This window comes from Arachis stenosperma, chromosome 9 (assembly GCF_014773155.1).
Source record: "Arachis stenosperma cultivar V10309 chromosome 9, arast.V10309.gnm1.PFL2, whole genome shotgun sequence".
Lineage (NCBI taxonomy): Eukaryota > Viridiplantae > Streptophyta > Magnoliopsida > Fabales > Fabaceae > Arachis > Arachis stenosperma.
This window is the reverse complement of record NC_080385.1, coordinates 156,336,355-156,348,106: the sequence shown is the minus strand read 5'-3', so window position 1 is coordinate 156,348,106 and position 11,752 is coordinate 156,336,355. Positions and strand designations below refer to the sequence as shown.

At 35.8% G+C, this 11,752-nt stretch overlaps 3 protein-coding genes across 3 annotated transcripts; 1 reads left to right on the top strand and 2 right to left on the bottom strand.

Moving 5' to 3' along the window:
• Positions 1-1,573: 1,573 nt before the first annotated feature.
• Positions 1,574-4,950, bottom strand: LOC130951638 (origin of replication complex subunit 4). Its single transcript, XM_057880336.1, has 15 exons — positions 4,739-4,950; positions 4,594-4,650; positions 4,465-4,512; positions 4,172-4,222; positions 4,043-4,086; positions 3,900-3,963; positions 3,665-3,751; positions 3,315-3,406; positions 3,150-3,231; positions 2,904-2,989; positions 2,709-2,818; positions 2,491-2,583; positions 2,356-2,420; positions 2,065-2,208; positions 1,574-1,865 (listed from the first exon to the last, which is right to left on the bottom strand). Exons 1-15 carry the CDS (start codon positions 4,943-4,945, stop codon positions 1,830-1,832), a joined length of 1,266 nt encoding a protein of 421 aa, XP_057736319.1. The 5' UTR covers positions 4,946-4,950; the 3' UTR covers positions 1,574-1,829.
• Positions 4,951-5,131: 181 nt separating this feature from the next.
• On the top strand, positions 5,132-8,059 carry LOC130947361 (sec-independent protein translocase protein TATC, chloroplastic). The gene is made up of 4 exons (XM_057876045.1): positions 5,132-5,485; positions 5,839-6,155; positions 6,660-6,950; positions 7,621-8,059. The coding sequence occupies exons 1-4, from the start codon at positions 5,206-5,208 to the stop codon at positions 7,828-7,830; spliced, it is 1,098 nt and encodes a 365-aa protein (XP_057732028.1). The 5' UTR covers positions 5,132-5,205; the 3' UTR covers positions 7,831-8,059.
• Positions 8,060-8,606: 547 nt separating this feature from the next.
• LOC130947754 (uncharacterized) lies at positions 8,607-11,416 on the bottom strand. Its single transcript, XM_057876458.1, has 4 exons — positions 11,022-11,416; positions 10,841-10,934; positions 10,278-10,487; positions 8,607-9,564 (listed from the first exon to the last, which is right to left on the bottom strand). The coding sequence occupies exons 1-4, from the start codon at positions 11,097-11,099 to the stop codon at positions 8,846-8,848; spliced, it is 1,101 nt and encodes a 366-aa protein (XP_057732441.1). The 5' UTR covers positions 11,100-11,416; the 3' UTR covers positions 8,607-8,845.
• Between the last annotated feature and the right edge of the window lie 336 nt (positions 11,417-11,752).

The following is an 11,752-nucleotide window of genomic DNA, read 5'->3' as shown; positions in this document are numbered from 1 at the left end:
TAGGTTACTTTAGGCGGAACAAACTATATAGGAGTTGGAAAACATAAGCATTGTGATATGTTTGGTCTCATATAACAAGGAGAGGACCTTTGGTATTTGCTGCTCAACTACCCTTTTTAGTTATCTAAGTGGAAAAGGCAACTACCTAGGAAAGATCGAATCAACTAAAGAGGACACTTACATGGGCGTTTTAGTTTATGTTTGAGAATTTTGTAGGATTCTGAAATTTGATTTTGACATTTTTTCCTTAGGTAATTCATTAGCTCTGCTAATTTGTCGTCACAAGCTTTCAGAATTGCTTTAGCTATGGATATCTGTTGGTACATATGTATTTTGTGATTGCTTAATAATCAGATTTGGGATGTTATTTTGTTGATTTATTTTTTAAATAAAGAAATTATTTTAAAAAGCTTATAGATAATTTTAAATTTTTGTTTTGATGTCTTTTTCTAAATATATATTGTCTCTTAACATTTTTGTCCAAGATATTAAGTAGTAAACATAAGAAAAATCCCACAATATCTATAAGTTGGTAGAAGAAAATAAAATGATCTCGTTATAATTGAATTATGATAAACATTATGGAAATGTGAATATTAAAGTATGCTATATCCTTATTTGCCGAGACAGAGTGACAGACACTGTTGCTTTGGTTTCCTGTTAGTAATTGCTACCAGTCTTATGTGCGAGTAACTTCGAGAAGAAAAAGTTTTAGTGGTGGAAGTTTTTCCAATAAAAAAATACATGAATCCTTTAAAACTTTAGCGTGGAGGAATCCGAATCATCTTGGAATTACTATGTTTTCTGTAGTTTGCAAGGAATGTCGGAAATTATGAGAGCTATTAGAGAAAGTCTAGAGTTCTTTCACTTTGATCAATGCATAATTTAGTATTTCATCGACACGAATAAACAAAGATTAACTGATCTGCTTTAACTTTTTCAGCACAAGCCAAGAAAAGGAATATACTAGTACGTGATCGATGGAGGTTAGTTATCAGCACAACAAAACCAAGAATTTGATAAACGGGACCAACATTAAGACAAATAACGGTAGCTTAAGACATTGCAAAAGTTTAAAACTAGTTTGTCGTAATTCATAATCTCTTTACGATCTATTCAGGTTCTTTGGCTGCATTCATTGCTGTGTCTATAAAATGTCAAAATGTCACTAGAGTATATTTGCAAATCAACTAGAATTTGATTCGGATTAACCGTTATAGATACACTAAGAGTTATAAAGAACCCTCACAAAGCATGAAGATGTAGATTCTTTTGTTTGTTCTTTAACTGTTGTCATGATTTCAAGTTAAATATTAGTGCTTGTCGCTCCTAATAAACATTGAGAAAAAGCAGGATGAAAACTTCTATTACTCTGTTACTAGTGGTTTATCTTTTATCATCCTGTTCCAGTGGTCATCAAATGAGTTGTTACTTGTCTTATGTATTTTATCAATCTTTTTCTAATTAGTAACTTTTTTTCCTCCTGTTATGTCACTTTCATACTTCATAAAGTTTTCTTAACCTGTAACCATGCAGTAAATGTTAACTGTCATAATCACTCTGGAGGATAACATAATGAGAAATTATGTAGCATCTTACAAAAATTGCATGGTTAGTAACGGGAAAAAAATTATGTACTTCAGTGTAACAATAATCTATTGCGTTTGTGACTTGTAAATAGTGTGTACAAACTAAATTAGAAACAATAAAAATTAAAAGCCTTCTGTGTTTGTTTTGATCAATTAACTGATTTCGCAGCACAATTTGGACACCCATACCACATACATTTGTAACTCGAATCAACCAACAGAAGTATCCCTTGGAGTGTTCTAGCCTTCACGATCCATTAGCTTTTGAAGAATAGCCTGCCAAAACATACAACGAATTATGGTCCCATCACCTACCTCTACATATGTGGCGTGTAACAATGAAAGAAGCTAAGTACGTATAGAGTGAAACAAAAAATGATAATGACCCTATACGCAATCAAGTGATGTCAATGATAATCCATGCGATTCTCATTTCTCAATGTGGCACATAAATAGAATGAAGATTGTGGCTTACGGGGCATGAATGATATGCTCTTAGTCCCTGATTCAGTTCAGCAGATGAGATTAAAAGCTTTACAGGACGATATTCAACGGACAAACTATGCCCTCTATTGTCTGCGAAGCATATTAATTCCCGATTTATAAGGTGCTCAAATGCCTACAAAAGTGTTAAAAGATGAGCTTCAGGTTGGGGACAAATCACATAAGCTACAGGAAATACAACCATATCATCATGCGTTATATTTATTATATATATTAGATGTTTGGCTCAAATAGATAAATCATTAAAATTTTATACACCTACCCTTAAGCAGACATTTCGATCATAGTAATCAGAAGTCTGGAAGGAATCATGTATACTTTTATACTCTGCAGCATAAGGTAGACACGTTAAGGGACGCCAAAAATGGGAAAGTGAAATAACACCACAAAAGTTTACCTTTCATAACAGAATTGAAGTTGCAGAAGCTTTTCTCTTTCACTTCCAACCTCTTCATGCAAACCAAAATGTAAAGTTCTAAAATGGAGGAATCTGCTGGACCAAGAAGAAATAAACCAATACATAAAAAAAGAAAAAGAAAGAAAGAGAGTATTTTTATAAAACAGAATTTGAATGTGTCGACATTCATAAAGTAAAAATATGAAAAAATGGCGTACTTCTTAGACATTCCAGTTTTGGTTGCCTATTAATACTTGAAAATGCGGTTTTGAAGTTCTCAAGAGACAGAAACCCAGTCTTCAAATCCATATGAGAGATAGCACAGAATCTGGAAATATCATTTAACTCACAAGTCTATGACAATGGTCTATTTGACATACAAGAGCTAACAGAATAGTAAACAAGTCACTTACAGGAACTTTAGCAAATGCTTAACAGAGGAGTCAAAATTTAAATAGTTACTGAAGGTTTCTTTGAACCTTTTGTCTTCTACAATATTCTGTAGTTTGTCAAGGATTTCTTTACGAGGTACATAAATGTGAAGAAAACACAAAAGTAAGTATTCTCAACATAAGAAACGTTATTATAGACATGAATTAACTGACAGAAACATACACTGAACAGATTGAAAATGATAGCAGCAGCAAAAAAAAGGATACTTGGACCTTTCTATTAAATTCAATAGCATAATCACGGGGAAAGCTTGAATCTACTGGTATCGTAAGCATGTGCACCAGCAAGCTGCATACCAAGAAGTCAAAAAACAGTTTGTTCGACATCATATCAAGCAGGAGCCAATCCAAAGGAAATTACAGTTTACCTACCTCTGTGAGTCTTCCATTGAAGGCGGCATAAACAGCAGCTTTCTATGTGAAAATCGAGATCGTACTCTTTTCTCCAACAGCTGATCAGCATCCTGCAAGGTGGATCATCTTGGTTTGTTTTATGATGATCTATATGAGAACTTTATGAAGAGGATTTTATTCTCTCAAAATATTGCAAAATTCCCAATACAATAATAATAATAATTTTAAAATCACAAATTGACAACATTTTAAACAAAGCCTTTTAGTTTTCTTAATCAACCAGGTATAGAAATTCAGACGTGATGAATTTGTAAGTGATAACTACTTGAAATTTCATAAGTAACGGAGAGATAATTTTAGGCACACACCAGCCGACAGCTAATGCCAACTACAACAGCCTGTGATGTTACTGATTGCATTGCATCCAAGAGGCTATAAAGTAACCGCTGTTTGCCCTGCAGAGAATCAGGATAGAGTTATGGCAAATGTAACCAAAAGCTAAACCTAGAAAGTAGTCAATTGATCATAACTAAAATTGTAACCCAAAGTCTGCGCTACAAGCTTCGATAAATAATGTATGTAGGAAAGCAGATATAGCCTTACCTGAGCAAAGAGGTCAAACTCATCCAAAACAAAAATGACTGTTTTATGTGCTAATCCACATTCCCTAGAAAACAACGATTTATACAAGCTTCAGAATGTAATATTATTTCTTCAAATTTTTACCAAGAGAAAAGTTTACTCACTTTAGCATTGCTACCATAAATTGGGAGTTGTCATCAAAAGATGCCTGCAAAAAGTGAAACTCAAAATAATTAACATATAGCCTAGTTGTAAAAGCATAGGACAAATCTTGCGAAGTTAAGTCTTATTACCGATTTTGAGAATAGTAACTGATGCTCCATACATAACTGCCTAGCTATTTCCTGATTAATCATAAATTATGACAACAAATGGAACATTATAACAGGAAGCAGTGCCTCATAAACCTACTGATCCCAACTCAATTGTAGATTCACAAGTTCATAACAGACATTTGAAAATGATATCGTGAATGTTCACAAAATAAAATTGAAAAAAAAAAACTCTAAGCTAGCTCAGGGTTGATGATTATCCTACGTTTGAGCTGGTTCAATAAGTGTAGCCAGATTATTTGAGAATTGCAAACCTTGAATGCTGAAATGTCATCGCCATGTAGAAGTCCACTTAACCTGATCTGTAACAATCAAGGAAACGAATAACTCAAAAATAGAAAACGAGAAGAAAAAGAAAGAGAGAAAGAGAAAGCAAATAATACCACTGAAATTGAGTCGGGATATTCTTCCAGCAAATCCCGAATGACAAGCTCCAACACCTAACATAGAGGATACAGTTACGACGAAATTGAAGAAACCGTTAAGCAAAGAGTAAGAAGAGAGTAGTTAGTTAGAGAGAAAACAAACGGAAATCTTGCCGGAGCCGCGAGGACCGAGAAGGAGAATGGAATTGTTGCAAGCCTCAGTAACGGAACTAGAAATCATGAATTTAAGCTTGCTATAATTGCTCTCTGGAGAATCATAGAGTGCCTTGAACGCGAATTTGGGGTCACAGACTCTGCTTCGAAGCAGATTCAACGCCTTCCCTTTGTGATTCTCCCCCTTCATCTCCATTGCCGATCGATTATTTGGCGGGAAAAATATGTTCTCCTCTACTGTTGCGGGAGCGGGAACCTATATATTTGTTGAATAGGCCCAATGTTATTGGCCCAAAAATAAGGCCCAAGCCCAATAACGTAAGAAATAACGAACCAAAGAAGCAACCAGAAAAAAAAAAAAAACGAACCAAAGAAAAAACGTGACGTTTGAGTAAGCGGAAGTGAAAAAATATCAATCTTGTGGAACAGGAACCAACCGTTCGATACGCCGAAGCCATGGGAACCGTTCCGATGAACATCGCTTCCCACGTCGACCTCCGTTCACGATTCCACCTCACGTCGTCTTCTTCCTCGTCGTCTTCTTCATCCTCCTCCGTGCGGGTTTCCAACTTTTCTAAAACTATCAGCTTGAGCTTCCCTCTCTCTCGGAGGAAGCAGGGGAGGTTAGGTAGGTTTCCTTGCTTCGCCGTCGATGACGACTTCAGAGTCCAGCAGCAAGACCTCGCCAACACTACTTCAGCTGCTGTTGGCTCTGCCACTGAAGAAAGACCCACCGGTAACTACACCTAAATTGATTGTCGAGTCTTTTTGTCTTTGCTTTGTGGTGATTGTTTCTCTTATAGGCTTTGAGCTCTGATCATATATCAATTTGTAGCATTACCAATGTTTTAATTGGATTTATAGGTGTCTTTTACTTATCATTGAGCTTCTTATATTTATGCTATGGTTGTTGCTCTTTAAGTTTGTTCATTTTATCCATTGAAGTCCACAAATCATTGAACTCTGACATGGTAAAATTTTGCTTACTTATTGTCATTTATTTCTTTGAAATGTTGAGCAATGATAATGCTCATAATTTTCTGCAACTGTTGAATATATGGTTAAGATTTTGTCACTGTTGTATGCTAGAAAATACGGATCTGCTTCCTGGTACAAATGGAGATGCTCCAGATAATTTTAAGCAAGATGGCGAAGGAAGTGCTATCTATGATTTCCTTTATCCTAGTAAAGAGCTTCTTCCCGATGATAAAGAAATGAGCATATTTGATCATCTTGAAGAGCTGCGACAGAGAATCTTTGTATCAGTTCTAGCTGTTGGAGGAAGCATTCTCGGATGCTTTGCATTTTCGAAAGATCTGATAGTGCTTCTAGAATCTCCTGTGAAGACACAGGGTGTAAGATTTCTTCAGCTAGGTCCTGGAGAATTTTTCTTTACAACTTTAAAGGTAAGATTCCTTAATCTTTGGGGATAATATCTTCGTCTGATATCATTTCATGCAAAATCAAACTATTGCTGTACTGCGAGTTCATGCATTACCACAAATGTGCAAGGCAATCGCAATATTTTTTCATATGGCCATTATAACTAGTTATCAAATAAAGCTTATGCCATATTATAATTTATGCTTGTTCTTTGACTAATTGTTTTTGTCACTAAGACTCGGCTTGAACTCGAATTCATATGAGTCCATACTGAATACCCAAATAAATAGTGGTTTATAAGAACAAGAAACATGATATTTGGATAACTGACTGTCTTTATCTGGCTTAAATCTGTTTCCTACCCACTTAACTACAATGCAGTGAGAAATATGTGCATTTCATGTTTTGTTGTGCATGAACTTCCCCAATCTTTACGCCCATCTATTTGACATCAAAATCTGTCATGTAAAAAAAATATATAAGAAACAACCTTCCTTGAGTTGATTTTTGGCAATTTTGTCTTACAGGTGTCTGGATACTGTGGCCTCCTCTTGGGAAGTCCCGTAATACTGTATGAGATTATAGCCTTTGTACTTCCAGGTCTCACAAAAGCTGAAAGAAAGTTTCTTGGGCCAATTGTATTGGGCTCGTCAGTTCTTTTCTATGCCGGAATAACTTTCTCCTATTTAGTTCTAACACCTGCAGCCTTAAACTTCTTTGTTAATTACGCTGAAGGTGCTGTTGAGTCGTTATGGTCTATTGATCAATACTTTGAGTTTGTCCTCGTCCTTATGTTCAGCACAGGCTTATCTTTCCAGGTATTTCTTCCCCTAGGCCCCTATATTTTCTACATAATTTCTTTATGCATTTATGGTGATTGGAATAGCACCTCCTTGCTGAGTGACACCCATATTAGGGAATTGAGTCGATTGCTATATTGTGTGTCCCCTCCAACAAAAAGAAAATGTACATCATAATAGGAAAGAGAAATAATTACATATAAATATGTCTGCTTCAGGCCATTTTGGGGTTATACAAAACATGGTTGATGTATGCTTCTAATAGGAATTTGAAAGATAGCCATGCTATTAACTTGAAGAATGCTAATAATAAGATAGGGCTTGTCTACACCAAATTTGTAGTCTTTATCTTATCATTCATTTCGATAGTAATTTTTTCATAGATTATAGTTCAAGAAACAAGGAGTCAAGAAGTATTGTGTAAGAGAAATGCTAGAGGGGGATTAGAATTTATTGTTTTTAACCATCATTTTAACTATCAACTCAATTCCTTTAGTGTAATAATTCAGCAACATATTTTAGCCCATACTTTTAAACATTGATGGTTAATTGATGGCCAAAAACAATAAATTCTGATGGCTCTCTAGTATCCCTTACAGTGTAATTATATCTGAATAGAGTTGTTTAAATGCAATCTCCTTTCTCCCCTCCCAAACTTTAGTGGAAACTAACTGAAGCCATATTGCAGGTACCTGTTATACAATTCCTATTGGGACAACTTGGGTTGGTGTCCGGAGACCAGATGCTATCAGTTTGGAGATATGTTGTGGTTGGAGCAGTGGTGGCCGCTGCTGTTGTTACACCCTCCACTGATCCACTCACTCAAGTTCTTCTAGCTGCACCTTTGTTGGGTCTTTACCTAGGTGGTGCATGGGCTGTCAAGCTTACAGGACGGTGATCTTTGTCCCACATATCTTAGTATGTGCAAGAATATTTTTTGTCTGCCTGAACAAATGTAGTGTACATTCACGAAGCAATCTAGTGTATATTTTTAATTTGTACCATAGCATTACCCTTCCTATATTTATGTTTTATTTAAATTTTTGTCCGATATGGATATGTAACTATTTGTCCCAAAATTACATCAAGTTTTGACGATTTATATATGAATTGACTTTTACCCAACATTATATATGTATTACGGCACATGATTAACAGTTTAATTTGGAAAATACCGATCACATTAGTAACAATTTAAAGATATATAATTTTGATACACTAAGTGATATAGCACTATGTAATTATTAAAGACTAGTGAACTTTAAATCTCTCTGTCTAGTTTTAATTTAACATTTATAATAGAGGGATTTATATGGATAGAATTGTACGTGTCATAATTCTATAAACCCATCCTTTCCTAAAATATAATCCTAACGTGTTAATCAATCATCCATTTTTATATTATCCTATGCCTTTGAATGTTAATGGTTCTGTTGGCTTGTTTTTTAGTCTCCAATTCTCAATCTCACATCTTTAAAATGGTTCAAAATATCCGACTATTTTCAAGATCAATTGTGTCATGTAACATGCCTCAAGTACTGAGGCCTCCGTTTAACATAATACAGCAACATTTTCATCGCCGCTACTGTTAGATATTTAATTTCAACCTTCTGATTGTATCAGTTTGAAGATAAAAACACAACTGAATAATTCCTATTGCTTGAGATTAAATCACAAATCTGATTTTTGAACCCCAGCTCTAATTCTTTTCCTGATAATTCAGAAGAAATATTATCAATGATAGCATTCCATAATCATCTAAAGCTCAAATCTGGTGTTGACAAGAAACAGAAGTATATATATACCTCACAAAAGTGTCATTTATAATCAAATTGTGGCACATAAATATGTTCCCCACCCTCCCCAAAAAGACCTCTAAAAAAGAAAAAGCAGCAGCACACACATCAGCTCTACTAATTGCTTAATGTAATACTTTCGATTTTGGCTTCTATATCAGCAGTACTAGAACTACTTATTTCGGAGGCAAGCTGTGTCAATGAACTCTTCAAAGCATTGCATACCTCCACAAATGCATCTGATGAACCTTTAAGCCCTCCTAACTCTGCTTGCAAAACCTCAATGATGCAGCTGATTTCATTCGTGGCTGCTTTTATAGCAGATATCTCTTGTGGCGGATAGAGGCAAGCTCCAATGTCATCAATCTGCCGACCAAGTTCTTGACACTGCTTCAACAATTTCTCCAATGAATCCACAAAACTGCCACTGTCATTTGGTTTCTCCAGTTTAAGCAACCCTGTGATGGAGCGAATAAGTTCTTTTATGACTGAAAGTGTATCAGATACAACCACAATTGCTTTCTCAGCCACTTTCATCTCTTCGGGTGACAAATCATTCCCCAGATCACCTTCGCTCAAATTATCATCATGCGGTTCATCCTCTGTTGCTTCTGCACAACTCTCACCTACTGCTGTGTTGTCTGGAACAGCAGATGAGTCTGGCTTTAGTTCTTTCATCTCGCGAAGAACATCCTTCACTGAAACTGCTACCTGCGTCATTGCTCGCCCAATTGCTGTAATATTTGTTGCCGGAGTCTTTTTAAGGGCATCACATGCTTCCCACACGGCACCAACCAATTGAGGAACTGATAGTTTCTGGTCTTTAGAATGAGATCCTGTTAAGTGTTCATTACAAGATAAAGTAAGGTTTTCAGCTTTGCACCAAAAGATTTGAGAAATAATTCAAGGTGGCAAGTGGGAGTGAGTTGAAACAAGATAATCTGACATATATATAAAAAAATTAAATTAATACACGTCATTGATGATGATGATGATGATGATGATGATAATGTTAATATAAAATTATTTGCAGTAGAGCTTAATGCATAATAGTTAAAGACACAATAGCATAAAGCTAAATGGAGAGTTCATTCCACCACATACTCTGCCCTTGTTGACAATGATATTGTTGGTCACCTTAACAGCTGTCAGGTACTAAAGTAGCGTTTCATGAGAGAGTATCCTTAACTATATAACTTATCCAATACCAAAACCAATCTTAATTCACTTTTAGTATACCAAATTGGAATATTATTTTGGATAGCAGTGTTTATCCTGTGTAGTCAAGAGACCAGACAGCAGCAAAACACAAGTATTATGATACATCAAGAGGTATGTTGAGCTTCCCAGAATTCGTTACAGTAATGTCAACATCTCAGATGATATCGTTATGTTACATAGACAATTATTCGCCAAATTTCTCAAAGTAATTGAAGATAATTTGATGTCTTGGATATGGGGTTTGTTGTAACATCACAAATTATCTATTTGTCATGCTTTTCTATGAATTATGTTGGGTGTGTATAAGGGAGAAGGTGAGAAGGCTCACCATATGAAGAGACAGTGTCCTTCATCAACCTGAAGCTGGAATCAACAACCTGCTTCACAGATGCATGAACACTGGAAGACAGTGTAGGCCCTGCACCAACAGTACTGGCATGGGAGAGCAACAGAAAACCTTGAAGCGTGTTGAAGTATGTTGTCATATTCTCCTCAATTGCTTTTGCCCCTGGTTTGTCTCCAGTCCACAGCATCCCAACTGCAGCAGAAAAGATAAACATATGCTGTTACATAAACTCTGAAAAGCTTACCAATGATTTACTATTGCAATCTCACTTGCAAAGAATAAAAGTATAAAACAGATAACCACCCCAGGTAATTTTGAAAGGTAACAAATTTATCTGCATTGGCATCTAGCCTAACCTAGAAATAATTTAAAGAAAAAAAGATATAGATTTTATTGAAAATCATGCATTTTATTTATTGCCTAAAATCTTTGTAGAAGATCACGAAACTAAAACAGGGAAACCCAAAAAAAGGAATGAACTTTCGGAATAATCAACTCAAAAGGCATAAAATTGGGAAAGGCCAATAGAAGAGTCAAGAGTGAACCTGTGGTAGCTTGTTTTTGAACTTCATCACCCATTTTGATGACGTCATCCCAGCTGACTTTGTCCAAAGCAGAAGAAGCCGTTTGATCCAAAACCTATCAACCGCATGAGGGAAGGGTGAGGATCATGCATTCATGCGGAAGCGAAGAGAAAAGGGGAGGGGAGGAGAGAGAGAACGGCACCTGTAGGGTTTCATGGATATTGGCGAGGTGTGAACCAAGCACTACGTTCAGATGCTCCTTCTCCGCTCTCACCGGCATCTTTAATCTACCGCTCTTCTTCTTCTGAGGCCGCAGCCGCTGGCTTCACTGCACCGGACGGAAATGACGGCGCCGTTGTGAACTTGTGAATGCAAACGCTTACCCGTTTTGCAATTAATCAATGCGTAATAAGAAATTATTAAAATATTGAGTTTTTTTTTAGTCTCATAATTATTTTGTCTCAAATTTTGAAATTAGGGTAATAAGTTTTACAAAAAGGGTCATGCTACTGTGAGGAAGTAAAACTTTTTCCTCACCTGAAGAAATGTCGTGGATGCTCCAAGAGGATACGTGTGTAGTTTTGGTTCCCATTGACCCCGACAAGTTGTGTGACAATTACAGAAGGGACAGAAATTGTCGAGACTAATTAGAGGCAGATTAGCACATAATCTTCTAATCAGTTAGTTGGGCTTTATTGTTCTGAAGTGAAGCTTTAGTATACCATGGTTGGAATGAGCTGGGTTGTGGTTATGGGCTAAAATTTTTGCTGCTCCATTTCAAAATAATAACAACAATAAAAAAGACTTCAGGCTCTGCCCCTTTATCTTACCGAAATAGTAATAATAATGATGATGATCATGACAGGAAAAAATAAATTGCTACTACGTAAATTTTTTTTTTATTTAAAATTTTTAATTTTAAGATTAATACCA

What these genes read in the sequence shown, in the direction of transcription:
- LOC130947754 (XM_057876458.1), bottom strand. Translation starts at nt 11,099, where the DNA reads ATGCCGGTGAGAGCGGAGAAGGAGCATCTGAACGTAGTGCTTGGTTCA. An exon ending in TCAAAAACAAGCTACCACAG is followed by an intron (nt 10,488 to 10,840) that starts GTTCACTCTTGA and finishes TTTCTGCTGCAG; the next exon opens with TTGGGATGCTGTGGACTGGA. An exon ending in GGACACTGTCTCTTCATATG is followed by an intron (nt 9,565 to 10,277) that starts GTGAGCCTTCTC and finishes AACACTTAACAG; the next exon opens with GATCTCATTCTAAAGACCAG.
- LOC130947361 (XM_057876045.1), top strand. Translation starts at nt 5,206, where the DNA reads ATGGGAACCGTTCCGATGAACATCGCTTCCCACGTCGACCTCCGTTCA. An exon ending in CACTGAAGAAAGACCCACCG is followed by an intron (nt 5,486 to 5,838) that starts GTAACTACACCT and finishes GTTGTATGCTAG; the next exon opens with AAAATACGGATCTGCTTCCT. An exon ending in GCACAGGCTTATCTTTCCAG is followed by an intron (nt 6,951 to 7,620) that starts GTATTTCTTCCC and finishes GCCATATTGCAG; the next exon opens with GTACCTGTTATACAATTCCT.
- LOC130951638 (XM_057880336.1), bottom strand. Translation starts at nt 4,945, where the DNA reads ATGGAGATGAAGGGGGAGAATCACAAAGGGAAGGCGTTGAATCTGCTT. An exon ending in AGTTACTATTCTCAAAATCG is followed by an intron (nt 4,087 to 4,171) that starts GTAATAAGACTT and finishes CACTTTTTGCAG; the next exon opens with GCATCTTTTGATGACAACTC. An exon ending in CTTCAATTCTGTTATGAAAG is followed by an intron (nt 2,421 to 2,490) that starts GTAAACTTTTGT and finishes CTTATGCTGCAG; the next exon opens with AGTATAAAAGTATACATGAT.